The sequence below is a fragment of the Alosa sapidissima genome, chromosome 19 (assembly GCF_018492685.1).
Source record: "Alosa sapidissima isolate fAloSap1 chromosome 19, fAloSap1.pri, whole genome shotgun sequence".
Taxonomy (NCBI): Eukaryota; Metazoa; Chordata; class Actinopteri; order Clupeiformes; family Clupeidae; genus Alosa; species Alosa sapidissima.
In genome coordinates this window covers 10,684,131-10,703,674 of record NC_055975.1, presented here as the reverse complement: position 1 = coordinate 10,703,674, position 19,544 = coordinate 10,684,131, and the positions used below count along the sequence as shown (strand labels likewise).

Below are 19,544 nucleotides of genomic sequence, written 5' to 3'. Positions count from 1 at the left end.
TTATGTTTTGAACGATTCATTCTAGAATAGCGTATTAATAATGGGCTAGCGTGTCCTCCTATTTGGGTTGCCAAATTAGCAAAGGCCAACTGTCAACAGCTGTCAGTTGTAGTCATGAACGCCTACAAGAGGCAGGCAAATTTCCAAAATTAAAACAAGAAACAAATTAAGTGGACATCGGAGGAGCTTCCTGAGATGGTGACGTCTTCGTCAAACGGAGAATATCAAGTCTGACGCAGAGCTGGCCATATTTCTCCACAACAGGTAGCCTATGCTAAACTTCATCTGCATCGCTAACTTCAGCTACATATGTTACGTTGGTTAGAGAGGTATTTTTTGTTTTCACTGTTTCCGTAATGTGTAGGTGGGTCATGGTTGGAGAAACGTTAAAGCAGCTGCAGGTCAACTAACGTTAGCTAAGTCTCCATTGCATCTGGCAACCCAGAAGAGGCTCTCGTCTGGTAGTCTTGAGAACGTTCACCAGTGTTTTGATTTTGGTCAACAGAACGTTCGGTAACAATCCTACAAATCGCACCTTTAAAGGTGTGGGTTTTTGAACATTCTAACATAAGATTCCATTCCGCAACAATTGAAGGTTCTAAAATTCTATCTTGAATTCAATGAACCCAGATATTCTTTAGAAAGTTCATTTTCCAACATTCCCATCACACCTTTAAGGGTTAAGGAACACAAACCCATGACCCCAAACTCAATATCCAGAGCCCAGCAAGCTAATGTGTTACCCTTCCTATGTGCACTAATGGCTTGAGCCTGAACCCCTCAGTGGTGACTGGGGTTTCCCCACCGCCGCCAGCCTTGAATACTCCATTGATTTACTGCCGGTCAAAGACCACTCAGTTTGCCTCAGGTCAGTTGGTTGGCATTGGAGCTGGGTAGTGCCTCAAAATTCTCCACTCTGTCAAGGGAAATGGCATAGGAACACTGGCACTTAGAAACTTAGGTGCATTGATGATCAGCCCCCCCGCCCCCTTCCTCTTACCACCATGTTATAGGGTAGTCATTATTAACAGTAAATATTAGATGGTAGGGTGTTACGGAGGTTGGAAAAAAAATCGAAATACTTATGTTTCGGAAACACAAACAAAAGCTGAAAAAAAGAAAGCCCCAAAGCCCCACATTGGAGTTTACGTTCGCCAATCTTTCAGTGGAAGAACTGTTCCTGTGGCGGGCAATTTGTGATTGATGCTTTTGATTACAGTAAAAAAAATCTGTTAATATAAACATGGGGAACATTTTGCACCATGCCAATGTCAATAACCTCTCCCGGGTCAAGCTAGCCCCCAGGCCCCCACATTTCATTCATTTTGTCAGAATGAGTTTGCAAGGCTACCGCTCATAAACCACTTTGCCTCTTTGATATAGCAAAATTGCCCACCATTAATGTCCAGACTACTAAACTATTCATTCAAGAAATATCACTTGCCTCCAGTCTGGCTGGGGTCAAATGGGAAATGGATGTTAATGAGATGTTTTGACTATGTGTCCCCGATGTCAACTATTTTCTCAATAGGGGGGGTAGGGGTGCCAAGAATATCTTTTTCTGGAAAGTTTTCTAAATCGCCAGGCAAATGGAGCCGCTCATAAGAATAGGGGTCATCAATCTAATGACTTTAAGTGTTGCAACTGCAAGTTTCCTGTTTACACATCAATTGACTGGATGCTTGGTCAGGTGCCAGATATAATTTTTGTCAGCAAAGTAGCATTTTTTTGTCCAACCTAATGAAAACCGGGTGGCACTAACACATTTTTGTGTGTAGAGTGCTGGACAAGAAAATACATTACATTAACATGTATTAATTTAGAAGACACATCGAAAGTGAATTTCAGTAGTTCTATCATAACCATTTGCATGTATTGTTTGAGCTAATCATCCTACAGACTGACACAACATGTTTTCTGTTACTACCCTGCACACCGGCATTGAACTTTTTCATAGCTGCGACCGTGTTAATTTTGATTCGGTTTCATTTCTATTGGTGCCACTTAGAAAATCCATTGTTTAGCAATCGTAGATCAAATTCTTGAACAACATTTGAAGAAGATGTGTGCAGTGGTAGTTGAATGATGTAACATTTCTACTGTGTTGTGACAATTCCGAAGTGTGACGTTACGTTTCCATGACAGCAGGGTCACTGGATCTAAACAAACTTTCGAAGTGGCTTAAATAACATTAAATGTAGACATGACATTGTGGCATCATTTCTAGCTAATAAATTGTTTTAAATGTAGGCTATAGCCATTTAAACGTGTTTTACCTGCTAGTCAGCAGCTTAGCCACATAACACGGATTCCCTGGCAGGCGTAATAGAAAGAAACAAAATTCGAGTGAATATTTCACGTCTTATCAAAGACTGGCTGCTGTTACGAGTGACGTTTTTTGCCTCAAAAATAAAGCCAAGACACATCCGTGAATTTAAGGATTTTAACCACATATTGTGAAGTTACATGCAGGTCTCTTTTACGGAGGAAACCCATGCTAAAACATAACTCTGTAGTCACAAATTTGATCGTGTGGGTATGAATATACAGTTAAGAACAAAATTATTCATACCCCTGGCAAATATTGATTTAATGTTGATTTTCTATTGACCAATATGTTTGTTCTGACTGAAAATGACACTGCCACATGCCAATAGGTTGTAAGCATTTTTATCTTTTTTTAAAATTTTTACGAAAAAATGGCGTGTCCACAATTATTCATACCCTTTTAAAATAATCACTGAACACATCTTTATTTGCAATCAAAGCTCTTAAAATGGTTCTTATAATACGTAGCAAGCCGCTCCATGTCTCCACATTGATTGTAGACCGCACCTTTTTAGCTGCAATCCGGGTTTTGAGGCAGGAATGATTATTTGCCATCACTCTGGGCTTGTACTCACTTTTTTGATGGATTGAGGTCTGGACTATGGCTGGGCCACTCTAAAATGCTGATATTGTTCTTGGTTAACCATTTCTTGCCTTGTTTGGCTGTATGTTTTAGATCATTGTGTGGTTTAATGGTCCAATTATGCCTATTGGGGCAGGTCTCTTGGCACATTACCTGATCTTTTCCTTCAGAATCACAGTGTAGCCTCTTGCTTTAGTGTTACCATTTACTTTGAGAAGTTCACCAGGTCCCATTGTCTGAAAAACACCCAAAACTAATACTTCAAAACTGACATTGCTGTTAAAAAGATGCAATCGAGAATCATTGTGGAGACATAGAGAGGATTGGTAGGTATTATAAGAACCATTTCGAGAGCTGTGAATGCAAATAAAGATGTTTCCATTGATTATTATGACCGCCGCGCAGCGAAGCAGATTTTTTTTCTTTTTTTTTTCTTTTTCGCGTGTCCAAATTTCCGTCAAGGATTCCCGGGACACTGAAAGACCGGGGTAGACGAAACTTGGTGGGCATGTAACCCCATATGGATATTAGGAACCATTGTTTTTTGTTTTGATCTGTAGCCCCCCCGCTGGACTGCACCCCCCGAAAGGTGGGTAGGGCAGACACAGTTTTCTGTGAATATCTCGAGAACCGTAGGGTTTAGGAGGACCATTTTTTTTTGTATGTTGATCTCAAAGGGCCATGTCAACCCATTCCATAACCACTCATTTCATGTATAGCGCCACCTAGTTAAACACAAAAAAAGTAAAAATGAGGTGTTGTAATCGCAGGTATCTGTGACCTAACATAGTCAAAACTGCACAAAATTGGAAGTGTAGGATCATTATGACACCCTCTGAATGCACGCCAAGTTTCGTGGAATTCCGTTCATGGGGGGCCACACAATAAATTAATTTATGTTACTATACACCAACTGGCCTGTAGGTGGCCGGAGACAGTTTTCTGTGAATATCTCGAGAACCGTAGGGCCTAGGAGGTCCACCTTTTTTTTGTATGTTGGTCTTAAGGGGGCATGTCAACCCATCCCATTACCACTTATTTCATGTATAGCGCCACCTAGTTAAAAATGAAAAAGCAAAAAGGTGTTTTCATCACAATATCTCTGGCTGACATGGTCAAAACTGCACGAAATGGAAAGTGTAGGATCATTATGACACCCTCCGAATGCATGCCAAATTTTTTGTGAACTTTCGTTCATGGGGGGCCTTACAATAAAATAATTTATGTGTACATTTAGTGACCGTACACCAACAAGGATTCCCGGGACACTGAAAGACCGGGGTACACGAAACTTGGTGGGCATGTAACTCCACATGGATAGCATGGAACCATTGTTTTTTGTTTTGATCTGTAGCCCCCCTGCTGTACTGGACCCCCCGAAAGGAGGGTAGGGCAGACACAGTTTTCTGTGAATATCTTGAGAACCGTAGGGCCTAGGATGACCAATTTTTTCCGTGTGTTTGCCTCCAGGGGTCATGTTAACCCATTCCATGTGCACACATGTGCATAAACAGATACACACGCACACACATACATTCACAGTAATCATACGTATGACACATACTCACACAGTAGACATATGTACGCATGCATGCACATGCACAAACACACATACGCAGGCAAACACACAAGCACGCACACACAAGCACACACACACACACACACACACCCACACACCCACACACATAAACAAGAATTTCTCAGAATTATGAACAGGCAAGATGGGGGTGGGGTTGTATAAAATGAATTTTACATGTGAAATCTATGAACTAATCAAGTTTTGGTACTTGTTGTCTAGCAGATACCAGTGAGAATTGAGTGTGGATAATGCAATTTAGTGAGACAGTTAGAATCATATAGGCCTTTCAGCGTGATTTATTTTTGTGGAAAAAATGTGCTGGACTGGGCGGCGGTCATATTTTGTACCGCTCTGCGGTACATCTAGTTTAAAAAGGGTATGAATCATTTTGGACACGCCATTTTTCATAAAAATGTAAAAAAAAAAATGAAAATGCTTCTTTTTTTGATTCCATGTTTCTAAAACATTGTCTTACAACCTTTTGACATGTGATAGTGTAATTTTCAGTCAGAACAAACATCGATAAAGAGAAAATCAACAATAATTCAATATTTACCAGGGGTATGAATAATTGTGTTCTTAACTGTATGTTGTAGTATGCGATTCCTACTGTGTAAAAAAATATACTAACGTGTTGGAAACGTAAACGTAAAATTATTTAATTAGAATTAAAAAAAAATATTTAATTATTAAAGCCACCGCTATGGTGAATACTACTGTATGGTTAGATTGATTTGTTTAGATCCAGCGAAATTGCTGCCTTGACAACACTACAGTACGTCATGGCTTTGGTACTCTATTCCACTGTGTTGTGACAGTTCCGGTGTGACGCTGGTGTGTGCCCTGTTTAAATAACATTGTAAGCCCCATCCTTAACTGGTTGAACTACAGGAACCCACTACATACTGTATTTGGCTCTTGGCTTTCTTTCTAACTAATCTCAAATTTTGCGATCATCTTAAATATAACTTATATAAGCAACTTGATCAGAAGATCTGAGAGACTTTGGAGTAAGCAGGATAAGATTTGTAATGTAATAATCAGTAACGCCACATTTGCTGTTTTCTTTTAAAATTTGAAATTCAATAACCTCATCCCACCAAGTAAAGAAAAAAAAGAAGGCACCTCCCATTCACAGCACACTTGTAAGGCTGCCGTGATCTTCCCTCAATAGCCTGTTTCAGCAGCTATCTTCTCCCTTTGCCAAAAAAGATCATTATGTCACATTGCGGAATTTGTCTTTGCCATATGTTGCTCTTTATTGACCCATTAATCAAAATTTGCACTCACTTTGCTTTTTGTCTGAGCCGTGTGGAGTACGCTTATTCCCTGAGCTCCCACACCCTTAACCCTCATCCCCGGCCCTGTCCGTGCAAAGGCGCATGATCTAATTCCAAACCGATCTGCAAAAATAACATGCCTCATCATGTTAAATCACTCTCTGTCCAGTGGAGGTTTCACCATGGTCTTTATCTGCTTTGTATGGAAAGAAACAGGCTTGTCTGAGCCCTCTCAATTTTCTATCTCGTAGCCTAGTCAAGACCACCCTATTTTTAACCAAATCAATATTGGACTTGCGTATATTTACAATCTACAGAACCTCACACAAATTCCCCCCTGTTCAGACAAAACGATTTCCACATGTAAGACTAACCCAATCTTGTGATGAAAACCCATGACGAAGTGCAGGAGAACTAGAGGGGGGGGGGGGGGGTTGTCCGCGCGTTGTCTTAGAGTGGCCATAGTCCGGCTGCGTTCCCAGGCCATCTCTGGGTGGTCCTCGCCGGCCACTTAGCCGACAGAGGCAGCACTGCTAATGGTCTTGAGGCCTTGGACTCAACAGTACCCCCTCTGTGAAGTTAAATAAACAAGTATGACTGCTCCGCAGAGGAGCCAGAACCATGAGGAGCAGTGATTTTTGGAAACTAAGGTGAAGGATAGACTGGGTGAGAACTACACACACATAAATATGTACAGAGTAGTCACACTAACATCTGATCCTTGTTTACTTTAATGTGTACAGGATTTAGCTGAGCGTCCCCCCTCCCTCCCTCAATATACATCGCAAGTGTAAGTACCACGTAACTGTAATTGATGAACAGCTTTTAGTTGTTTTATAGCATGGGTGTGTGCAAAAGAGAAATTGAGAGCGGAGATGAATGTTAGAAGAGTGGAAGACTTTCTTGCCTTTTAACTACTTGAACTTTTCATCTACAGTCTGTCCCTGTATTTCACCATACTTATCATGTCAAGGAAGAACTAAAGCAGTAATACAACATCATATTGCTACACTTAAACCACTTACTCAATATGCATACTGTACCAGCAGAATATAGTTTTCTTTTCTACAGTGGTTGGGCATAGAGTTTAGAGTAGAAATGTATGTTGGAACTTCTTCTATAATAGCACAGATGTGAAACTGAAGAACAGTACCATGGATGACGTACCATTATCAGATATTCTCAAACTGATTGGTACCCCAATCATTTAGGGTTTGATAATTAAATGATTTGATAATTAGACCAACGAGTCCTGCTCTCAATGTTCTTTTTTTGTTTCTGTTCCTGTATGTTGAGGACCATTGAAGACGCCTTGTGGCTTTTCAGATTGGACCAGTGTGTTTCAGTTGTCGTGTTTCTTTGAAACTGAAAGCCAAACTGAAAAGATAATATTTACAAAGCAGAACTGTCTTCACTGACAACACCAGCTGTGTGATTTATCATAATTTAGTCTACGGGGGTGACACCATTTCAGGATCTGTTTTGCTGAATCAGCAAACATCAGACACTATCTGCCAGATGCCTGACCAATGAGGCGAGGGATCGGAGCCCAGGCAAAGAGGGATTGGATGACGTCATGAAGCATCAAGCCAAGATCAATGGCTGGACTGAGTTTCTCTTGTGCTGGGACAGCAATGAGCAATGGTAGTGAAGAGCAAAAGTTCACTTTCCTTGAGGTTTTGTGTCACAAGTTGTACACTCCAAGAATGTATGAGCTTCCTATTGGAGTGTTAACACCAAACCAACTGAAATGCCAGCAGGGAATTCTAATTGATGCCTAGTACCTGCATTGGATTGCTCAAGGCTACTGAGAACCTGCCTAGCATGCCTAACCTAAGGCCAATATTTAGGATTAGGATACTCATTTAGTGCTAAGGGAGTTCCCAATTCAAAGAGAACTAACAAAAAGGGTCATGTTCCTGGTCATGCTCCTGGTCAGCACGACAAAGCTGCATAGTGCAATATCAGGCTTTCCAGGCACACATTGACAGAGATGCAGTTCTGCCTATTATAAGTCCAAATTGTGTTGCTTCAATGCAGCCCAGCTAGTTCACTCTCTACAGTGGAAATTATGCACAGCACATCATTTCATTGTGTTTATAGCAAGGCCATTATCTGAACAGTTATGTCCACTTATCAAAAGTGTTTTACAATAGCTTGATAAACTTACAGTATTGTAATAAAGCAGTATACATACTACCAACGTAGGATGACACAGGGATACTGAGGACCTAGCATTCCTAAAATCTGATGCTAATATCCAGAATATATCAATCACTATGGGAGGTGGTTGTAGTTGTTAATAATCAATGCAGCCAAGGAGGTTCACCCTCTCCACAGAAGAAATTATCTGCTGTATATCATTCCATTGTGTTTATCTGAAAACCATTATCTGAACAGATTGGAATTTGGAAATCTCCCTTTTACCAAAACAGTTTCCTGCCGTTTTTAATTGAATTGATTGGCATTGGTCTATTATTTAATTATAAATCTTGCAATACCACTTGTAATATCTCTATAGATAATACAGCTGTTATTAGGCTTACTACTCTTTGTCTTATTGGCCTGATGATCCAATGATGAGTAGTGTTATGGTATATTTTTGAAGGGAAATATGCTCTCTCCTCATGTGTTTCTATATCTGTCTCAGCTCTACTTCAGTGTTGTGGATTTTACTTAAATCTTTGGCCTTTCTGATTGTGTTTAGTTTTGCACTCCTTCTATCCAATCTCTCTCTTTCTCTTTCTATCTCTCTTTCTCTCTCTCTCTCTCTCTCTCTCTCTCACACTAGCTCTGTCTTGTTCTCCCTCACAGAGTATTTCACTCTGGATCTCTCTCCCTAGCACTCTCTTTTATCCTTCAGTATTTTGTGTCTCTATCTCTGTTGTTATTTTGCCGGAGGTCAAGAAGTCACACAGTCATTAAAGCCTTGTACACTTAAGAGAGATGAAAATCAATTTTTCTCTTCCTACCTCTCTCCCTCCCTCCCTCCCTTCCTCCCTCGTTCTCTGGCACGCTTTCTTCTGTCCTGATTCCAGCACTTTTGAGATTACTGCACGGTTTACTGCTGGTAAGAAAATGTTAATTGTGTCCGCCAAGCATTGTTCTGGGGCAGGGCTTACCGGAATTGTTCAATAAAATGTAATTTTATCCATCTCTGAAGGAATTATGGAGAAATAAGATCAAGATGTCTGAAGTCCACATGGAACACTTAATACTAGGTGCTGTTTGGACTCTGTTTTGTTTTGTAATTTAATTCCACCTCTAGCAAGAAAAAAAAGCCAAATGAAAATTGTAGCAAGCAGTAAGAAATTGGGCTAATGGCTCCTAAAATAACCAGTACACCGAGTGGTTTTTCCTTTAAGACCCCAGCTCATATGAGCTTCCAATGATGGGCTGTCAGTTTTACTCACTGGCCTGGTTATGCAGTTGGACACATCAGCAGCAGTTTGCGGAACCGTTCCCATTTGACACAGCACTCACTCTGATCCTGTGAGGCTGACTACTAGCGGTTAGCATAGTGAGGGCAGAGGAGGCTCACCGGACTGAATGAGTGAGTGAGTGAGTGAGTGAGGAGAGGGAGAAGGAGGGAGAGATGGAGGCAAGCTGTACAGTAAGTAGGTGACAGGATGAATGAGAGTGTTGGTAAGCAAAAGGAGTTGACCTTCTCTTGAAGAGGTTGAGTAATTATGTGCGACAGCAGCAGAGAGGATTTGCTGAAGAAAAGGTAAGTGCATAATGGACATTGCTGTTCCTGTATGATTGATATCTCTCTTTTTCTTTCTGTGTCTCTCTCTCTCTCCCTTATTCCCCCCTCTCTCTTTCTCTCTTTCTCGTCTCTGTCACTCTCCAGAGCCGTCCGTGACCGAGGCCAGGGATGTGTTTGGTTTGAATGGGCAGATTGAGCACAAGCTGTCGTTCCTGCGGGAGCACGTGTCCAGAGAAACACGGCTGGTGCTGATCGGACACTCCATCGGTTGCTACATCATCCTGGACATGATGAAGAGGGACCCTGGCCTGAAGGTGAGACGAATGTGGACACATGTTGACCGTGATAATTATTATTTTTTATTTTAGTAGGAAATTACATTACATATAACATTTTCTTATTTTACTTTTAAATACTTGCTAATGCTATTATACATTTAGTACATTGTATGTTCATAGGAAGTACATTACATTGTACTCATCCTTAGGTCCAATATAACTTCTAAGAACTATATTTACATTAATAATTTAAGAAATTGTCAAATTAATTCAGAAAATGAATAGTCTACTTAGTCATACTTTAACACGCTTGATATAAAGTGTGTTTATCAGATACATCACCCGTCAACATCGCTGCAGTAACTTACAGATATCAGGTTTCTTTTTTAATAATCCTGACATAGGGTGTAATCTAGATGTGGAGATTTGGTCAGGTGTATGAAAGCAACTGAAATTATAGATTGTTTTAACTTTACAATTCAGTGGCGTTTACTTGCTTCTTTAGTTGCTTGCCTTCATACACTATTGTATATATAGGTTAGGTGTACTGCAAGACTCAGCTTCCAGACCACAGATTATTATGAACTTTCACTAGACATTCAGCACATTAAAATGGGCTTAAATTTAAAGTGGATCATGTACAAGGGTTCTCCCACGTTGTTACATTCCTTCAGAGAAATTCTGGAATTTTAGGGAATTAATTTAGGAGGGAAGGCCTTATATGGGTGGCCTTAGTACCTTAAATCTATACAGTACCCAGGCACCACCATTTGTCACCAGACTCACTGCAATTCCTCCAGTATCCACCAAACTCTTCTTTATCTGCGTTTGAAGGATGAGTCTGGCTGAAATATAGAAAAGCCAAAGTTGTAAAGCAGACAGAGCACAAAGGACATTATCTGTGATTCCTGCATTCAAATTTTTGTTGTCATATGGTAAGGTAAGAACCCATTTCAATTTCAACCAGAGTTGTCTGATTAAATAACTCCCTTCTTGCAGCAATTACACCCACTGTATAAACACACTCTGCTCCATTTTCCCATGATCTACCCACAACCTCTCTCAATTTAAATGACTGATTACATGTTGGGTCATTGCACAGCGGCCCTATGAAACACCACCTGAGCTCTACGTACAGTATCCACCTCCTGACCAAAGCCCCATTCACAGGCTAAGCCCCCCCCCCCCCCCCCCCCCCACACACACACACACACTGCCTGGATACTGAATGGCGTCTCCCGCTACCTCTGGCTCGTAAAAACATCCACAGGCTCTGCGGTTTGTCTGTGGAGCTGCTTTATTAATGTGGCAGCGCATGGCCCATTGAGAAGCTCAGGGAAGCCGCGGTCTCAGCGTGGAAACACGTCATGTTTAAAAAGTATCATGAAAAAACACCGAAGGGGGTGAGAGAGATGGGGGGGTGGGGGGGACTGGACAGGACACCTCTGTACTCCGAGCCATGCAGAAGGTCAAGAGATTAAATAACAGGGGAAAAAGACAGAGAGGGAGGCTTTCTCTTTTTTCCCCTTTCTTAGGGGGTTTCCTGTCACTAAGATGAGCTCTTCATCATTTTTATTCTTTCGCTTCCCTCCCGTCTACCCCACTGGCCCGTTTTTTCCTCTCCTAAGAGGGAATTTGTAGAGCAGAGCATTTTTCTCTCTGTGCCTGGTAATTTCCCCCCTTTTGCCGTCTCTCTCTCTCTCTCTCTCTCTCTCTCTCTCTCAATGTCAAGAATCCCCCTCTTTTGCTTTGGCTCCAGAGAGGAAGGTGAAACACTCGAGTTAAACCTCATTGGAAAAGCCAATACATCATGCTTGAATAATCCCGTCAGATGTGTTACAAGCCCTCGGACAAACACTCAGCCGGCTCATAGAGACTTTATTAAGTCAACGTTTAATTTAAAGGGTCCCACTAGAGGGACGTACACGGCCCCCTGATATGCTCTACTTAACGCGCTCATAAGCACCATGACACCATTAAAGTCATCATAAATGATTAAAACTACGGCAAAAATAAATATGGCGCTGCCAGGTACATGTGGACTCCAGTGGCTCCTATCGTATGTTGACATGGGGTTTATAAATGCTGGTGTTGTGCCGGTGACTTCAACAGCGAGGCTCGTGAGAGGGAGTTATATGTGGCGTATCTTGGGGTCGCGCAGCCCCCCTCCAGTGTTTGTGGCTCCTCGGAGACTGCTTCTTCTGAAACGTTTCCCAAATTCCTCACGAAATATCTTTTAAAGAACCTAGGAGTGGTCTCCTTTCGTCACGTTGTAAAAGTGTCACTTTTAGTCGGTGCCATCCACAACAGACGCAGCCGTGGTGTTGAGCAAGTTTATGTATGAGGTGTCGTGCTTGTGTTCATGTAAACCCCCCCAAAGGTTTTTGACCGTGCTGGAGGGAAGTGGTGAGTCTGACTTCTTAACGCTTGATAATTTTAAGAGGTCGGGCACAGCAACAAAGCCAATGGATCCTGTGATGAGGTTGTTTTCCATAATTATGATGACCCTCAAAACAGACCCACCAATGCAGTTGCATTCAAGTTTTATGGAAACTCGGAAAATAATTCCCGCATCCACAACTGTTGACTGTTGACAATGGTAAATTCAGCAAACTAGTAAGGTCATGTTTTCGATTATGATGGAAGTGTGGAATTGTTATTGTATTACTCACAAACTAGTTATGCGTCATAATCAAGTTTTATGTTGACAAGCCTGCAAACGAGATTTCCAATTAAAACAAACATTAAATTCAGAATTTATTTCTTCAGTTGTAACTCAAAATTGTTTGCAGGTTGGACTCGCATCATTTTCCATCTTGAATGCTTGTTTACGACTGAATGACCCCGTCTCCCGATTGGACGCTGTACATTCACCGGTCTCCCTTGGGGAAAAGGGACGTCCGGTCCAGCAAGCCACATCACAAAAGACGCACGCAGACATTAACAGCCAGGAAAAAACATATTCCATTCCCACGTTAAGACCTCGTGCTGCCAAGTTGCAAACAAGAGGATTATGTCTTGTAATCTACAACGTGTGATAATCAGAAACTCCTGTTTCTCTCTCTGGCTTTGCTTCACCACAGCTGGTTTGGTAGAGCTTCATGCTGTCCCGGCAAATCTTGGAAACAGAAGCGCTTGCTCTTCATTCCCCTACGTCCACCACCCCCAGTGCTTACCAACTGTGGAGGAGACACCAGAGTTCAGCATGTAGAAGGGAACAGCACAGCATGGGACGCTACTTCCTCAGCACTTAGGACCTTGGAGCTCTGCCCGTCAAGCTGTAGATAGACACAGTCTGAATCAGGAACCTAGGATGCACTGGGATATTGAGGAGAGGTTGAAAGCAGACAGAGATAGATGATTCAGACCTCCATAAAAAAGAGAGGAATAGTGTTAATAAATAATTGATGGCTGTGAATATCTGCATTTTGGCACAGACAGTCTAAAACTGTGAGGAGGCAGTCTGAGCATTAAACAGGCTTCGGAGACCAACTAAGAGCTTTCTGGCCCAGGGGTGGATGGATAGGGACAGGTAGTGTTGACATAGGAGCTGTTAGACGCCCAAGATCCCTGCCACCAGAGACCATGTTTGGCTTAGTTTATTCCAGTCCCTCATTAATCAATCTGAATCATCCAAAATCACTTAGAATGCAAATATGAGAACAAATGGGAACCAATTCCATTTACCATCATACATGGTCTTCTGTAGGTTTTCTATGGTACTCATTGTACACCCATGGTCATTGAAGAGACAGAGAAACACAGAGAAAGCGCGCGAGAGAGATCAGGTGTAATGTTTGACCTGAGCTCCAGACTTGATAAATGATCACATTGTGTGCCCTTGGCAATCAGCGGCTCCCCTCCAGAGTCGTGTCTTGGCGGGATTGGGATGAAGCACTGTAATCTCTGCGGACAAGTGAGTGAGGAATTTGGCAACAGGGGAACCACTTATAATTCTTAAGTGGTCTGTCAGTGACGTGAGAAAGACAAATTCTAAGAGAATTGATCTGACCCCAGAAGTAAAGGAGAACAGGTGAACCCCACCATATATCTTTATCAGTTTACCACTCTGCACACATACGCTTAAATCAGTTCTGCAGACCCATTACTTATTGGTAACAGTTTTGTCGAGGACAAGGCTATGCATCAACCCAGGTACTGTTTGGCTGAGAAAATACTTGGCCTTTATAATGTCTTAAAATCTTCTACAGCCATTCGTAAGGTAATAAAAAGCAGACGGAACATTTATTTTTATGAATAGAATTTAATGGTCTTAGTTAAAATTGAATGCATCCAAATGTTTAATATTAATTTGCTGTTTGTGGAACATGATATGGCATAAATCAGAGTTGGAATAGGAAATGGGTGGATGACGATATTTCGGTGCTATTACGTAAATTCAAACAGCAATGTTTGATCTGGGAAGTTATTGGGAAAATTAATTTTGGAGCTCAGTCCCCTTTTTGGCACAGGTGTATACTTACAGTAAAAAGAAAGATTTGGTGGGAAATTGATAAAAACATAGTCCTATCCTATTCTTTCATTAGTGGAAATACTCATATATATTATGGACTTTGCAGGCTCTGTTAATCACATGACTCCCAAGTGAAGCCATTGACAGCCAGGTTGAGCAGTTTTGCTGTAAACCCAGTTAACCTACAGTAAGGCAGCAATTTGGTCCGCAACTTGAAGCAGCCGATTCCCATTGTTGGTTACCTACCACAGACTGAGGCTCTAGCTTTTCCGTGAACAGCACATGAACCTTTTTTTCCGCAGCCTTCTCTTCTTAACCCGGTTTCGCCTTGAGACATTTTCCTGAACTGTTGTTAGTCCCCTCCATGGCACGGCATCTGAGTCAATTCACCAGAGATGTGAGGAGATGGCCTTCTAGTAGTTTACTGACAAACAAAAAAAAGGCAGGATTTCAACAGACTGTCTGCTGTGGTTTCGAAAAAAAAATATATTCTGACTCATTATCTGCAGAAACCTCAAGAGTCAATGCAGATGCCACAGTGATGAAAACCATCTCCTGTGTTGTTTGTCCACTCCAAACCTGGAGAGCCAACCCTATCGGCAAACAAGAGGCACTTTGAAAGTGACGTCCTGATAGACTGCTGAGAAAGGACCCGACTCGCCTGGCTGGAGAACATGTGGCTGCTCGTTCATGCGACACAGAATTGCTTTTTTGGCGAAAACCTCGTCAACAAAGTTCTAGAACGCACACAGGGATGAACACGGCACGCACCTCCATTTTGCATCGGTCTGCTTCCGAGACCTCGGTTTCAAAGGGTGTGCGAATAAAAGTCACCATTTGACCCTGTTGAGTTCTTTTAAGATTGTGGCGATCTTAGTGCCGTGTGTCTCCCTCATGTGTGCTGCACAGGCCTCAGGTGTCTCAAGCCAAGCTTGTTTGTTTATCTCTCACGTCCTGTCTCCATCAGCTTGCTGGAGATTGGGGGGAACACAGGGAAGAGTCAAGGTGATCGTCTGAATAAACAGGTGTGCCACGCCGCCGGGACTTGTGCGTGGACTAATGGCCGTTGTGACGCAGCTCGGGACGCCAGAGGCATGCCAGGGCAGCTGTTGGCATTTCCTGTGTTAAGGATGGGGATGGGATTGGCACCCGGCTCCTCGGCAACCAATCCCCCACCAACCCTCCAACCCATCTGCCCAGCACCTGCGGAGGAAGACAATCTGATACCACATGTTTAGAGGAAGCACATTCTCATCCACATTTGTTATTGTTGACAAACGTTTTCAATCCGGTGACCAGAACAATAGGAATTCCAGCTCAGCACCACAGTGAACCACCTCTGACCTTTGTGTGACTGAACACAAAGGTTATCTTTCCACTCTGTGCCATAAGACCAGTCAAGCACATAGTTACATACTTACACTATTAATATTCCCAATTTTGATTTTATACTGTATACCAATGGCTGCCAATTTCCTGATTTGGTCCTGATTTGCTTGCCACTCTCTGCGGTAGAATGGATATGAAATACCACTGAGTCACTTCTGAGCCTCTTCTGTACCACAGGGCTTCCAGTGGGTTCCAACTGTTCAGGTGTACTATACCAGACGTGTGTGTTTGCCAGCATTAGGGCTTTTCAGCATCTGAACCGTTGCCATTGGGTTCAGGTTGATGCTGCTGGGGTATATCAAACAGACTGACATTTTCAGCTTTGTTCTGATTCATGTTGAAGTTTGTTTACTCGTAAAAAAATAATTTGGCGGTTCTTTCACACGGTGTTATATTAATAATTACCTGGACTTCAGTCGTGTTGTAATTCTAACAGCATGGCAAACTGTGCATTTGGATGGTAGACTAATAAAATGAATAGTAGTTTATGGCAGTTATATGGTTTCATGCTCAAGTGGCTTCTCACCTTTAATGACTGGTGGACGTCACTGGAATAGGTGATAAAACCCTAGACATCTTTGCAGTAAGTAGCCTCTTAACAGGTCATTTCCTCTCACTTCATAGGTGATAGGTGGTTCCTGTTTAGGTCACAGCAGAGACAGAGTGTATACATGTGCCTATGAAGAGAGGGGTGAGTGCATGTGTCTGAAGGGGGGACTGAGTGTGTGTGTGTGTGTGTGTGTGTGTGTGTGTGTGTGTGTGTGTGTGTGTGTGTGTGTTCTGGGGGAGGCAGGACAGGAGAGAGGTAAGAGCTGTGATGATGGAAAGAAAAGGCAAGCCTTCCGCTCCTTCCCCTGCCCTGCCTTGCCCTGCTTGCCTGCCAGGGCCTGGCAAATCCAGCTGTGGTGATTTCGACTTTCCATGCCAGGTCTTGACAGTAACACTGCGATCCAGCTCCCCAAAGCCCAGCAAGACTTTTCCAAAGTGCCAAAAAGATCTGCCGGTCACGCCCTGAAAGAGCAAAATGTTTGTTTTCTTTCAGTTGAACTCTGTATGTGAACTTGTGAATCTGCATGTATGGAAATGTGCTGTAAGAGGCTACTGGGCCAAAGCGTGCCAGCAGACGGCTGAAAAGTCCGGCTGGTGAGTGTCTGCTCGCTCCTCTCTGCTGAGATTAATTAACGAGATGCTTGTGGTATTTTGGCTTTGCCAGCCGGCGGCTGCGCGGGGACACATCGGTGTCGCCGTGACACAGGGTTGCTGTGGAAACGCCGGAGAGGGTATTGGGGCTGGGGCATATATCAGGGTGTTCCAGCTCTCGGGCGCCGACTCCGAGAGTTTCCATCAGGTCGCTGGAAGGAAAATATATTTCCTCGCCGAGCTGCCGCAATGGTGTCACACAACAGGACGCAAATGAGCACGAGGGGACATCCACGAGAAACACTGGGGCGGCCGCGGGGTTAGAGCAGGCATGGCTTCACACACACACACACACACACACACACACACACACACACACACACACACTACCATAGACACACACTAAAACACACACACACACACACACACACACACACACACACTACCATAGACACACACACACACACACACTACCATAGATACACACACTCACACAGGCATGGCGTATCCACATTCCACAAAGGAACGCAGAAATTAAGGAAATCTGAGGAATAGCTCCTGTGTGCACAGTAACGTAAAGGAATCAAGCACACTACTTAAAATCCTGAAAAGGTTTCAAATAAACCAACTTTAGTGCTTTAGTGGTTAAATAAGCATAGATGCTTAGATAAGATGATCTCCTGTGAGTGTGTGTGTGTGTGTGTGTGCGGCTATGTGCAGTTATGTGCAGTATACAATGCAGAGATCTTTGTCCAGAGCATTAATTCCTGTGTGATGATGTTCAGCGTGAGCATGTGGACCGAGCGACAGAGGCGATCTATCTCTGAGGAGATAAATGGGCTGTTGACAGGTGGATGTGGAACCGTTCCACGCGCCAGCACAAAGCAAGGGGACACTCTCATGTTCCACAAAGAGCTTTGATTAGATCTGTCATTCTTCACAGCAAACAGACAGCAACCAGGAAATTCCAGTAATTGTGGATCTACAGTATGTGTGTGTGTGTGTGTGTGTGTGTGTGTGTGTGAGTGTGTGTGTGAGACTTCCTTTCATGTGTACTGAATGATGTTTCTATGCAGCTGTGTGTTGCAGGGTCTGTATGTTTGCCTTTCAGCAGATGCCTTCTCAGTGTCTGTGTGTATGTGTGTGTGTGTGTCAAAGCCCATAAGTCTGTTTGTGTTTCTGTGATATCTTGGGTGTTCCTGTGTGTGTGTGTGTGTGTGTGTGTGTGTGTGTGTGTGTGTGTGTGTGTGTGTGTGTGTGTGTGTGTGTGTGTGTGTGTGTGTGTGTGTGTGTGTGTTTGTGTGTGTGTGAGTGTGTGAGGTGGTTCTCCTTGGGCGGGCCGGTGCTTAGGGAGTGAACTGAAGGGAGATGGGGGTGAGGTCCAAAATGATTGGCCTTATTTCATGATTCCTTCATATTATACAAAATTATGAGGGTCGACTGAGCCAAAGCTTTGCATAAACATTACACGTAAAAGACAGATTCCGATATCTAACGCAGAGAGAGCCCCGACTCTGCTGAACTCCTCTCACTACGTGCATCCTGCCCTATAGCAAGCCTCCCTTGCAACGGCATTTAAGAATAATATTTGCCAAGTGTATAATCTGTCCCACCCTCTGATCTCTGTGACTGAAGCGTGCTTCAGAATTTCCAGTAAGACTAGGTTTCCTGTTCTGATGGTAAATGTCAACACAAGTGTGTGTTTCTGTATGTGCGTGTGGCTGTGCTCTAGAATGCATTTAAACATTTAGAATTTAGAACCTAAAAAGAGGTTCTAATGAGAAGTTCTTCTGAATAAAATCAGTGAATGGTTGCTGTCACCTCTGTGAGGTGTCTGAATGGAGAGCCCAGGCTGTGTCTGTTAAGTACAGACGTGACAACACATAGCAGATCACTGCCAGGGCTCCGTCTCCTCAACACCAGGGTGTGTCTCTCTTACTGCCCTTTCTCTTGTCTTTCTCTTCCCTCGTCATCTCTTTCAATCTCTCTTTTCCCCCTCCTCCACTGCACCTGCAGTACAAGTAGCCGCCATCTTGGGTCAGCTCTCCTGTGCACGCTTCTGCATGGCTGTTGAATGCTTAGACAAAGAGGAAAACTGCTACCAGTCCAGAACTATATCCATAGTGTCTGGTGCTACACTCTAGACACTATTTCCATAGTGTCTAGAGTGTAGATGTGGTGCTATGTTTCCATAGTGTCTAGAGTCTAGACCTGGTGCTGTCTTTCCATGGAGTCTAGATCTGGTGCTATGTTTCCATGGAGTCTAGATCTGGTGCTATGTTTCCATGGAGCCTAGATCTGGTGCTGCGTTTCCATGGAGTCTAGATCCGGTGCTATGTTTCCATGGAGGATGGAGGAAACCTGTTGCCGTGTCTATTCCCTGGTTGTTTTCCCTCTCGGTTTTTCTCTCCTCTTGGCCTCTGCTGGATCTGTGGGCCATTAACATTCCAGCTCCATCACACGTTCAGCCCAGATCTGGAGGAATCAAGCCCTGACCTCCAGACGCATAACCCCACTGGCTAGGCTGCACACGCCCTCAGCAGTCTTCTGTACCAACACACACACACACACACACACACACACACACACACACACACACACACACACACACACACTTGTATGCTTGAAGACACAGCTGCTGATATACACATGCAGCACTTGTATTCATACAAAAACACACATTCACTCACTCACACACACACACACACACACACACACACACACACACACACACACACACACACACACACACACACAGATACAGCAGATACTGTGTGTGTGTGT

The 19,544-nt window shown here is 43.1% G+C and overlaps 1 protein-coding gene across 2 annotated transcripts in view; it reads left to right on the top strand.

Moving 5' to 3' along the window:
- ldah (lipid droplet associated hydrolase) overlaps window positions 1-19,544 on the top strand; it is a 61,152-nt gene that overhangs the window by 23,025 nt on the left and 18,583 nt on the right. For both annotated transcript variants that reach the window (XM_042072961.1, XM_042072960.1), the window contains exon 4: window positions 9,624-9,793. In XM_042072961.1, the coding sequence (XP_041928895.1) occupies window positions 9,624-9,793 (170 nt within the window). The remainder of the gene's footprint in view (window positions 1-9,623; window positions 9,794-19,544) is intronic.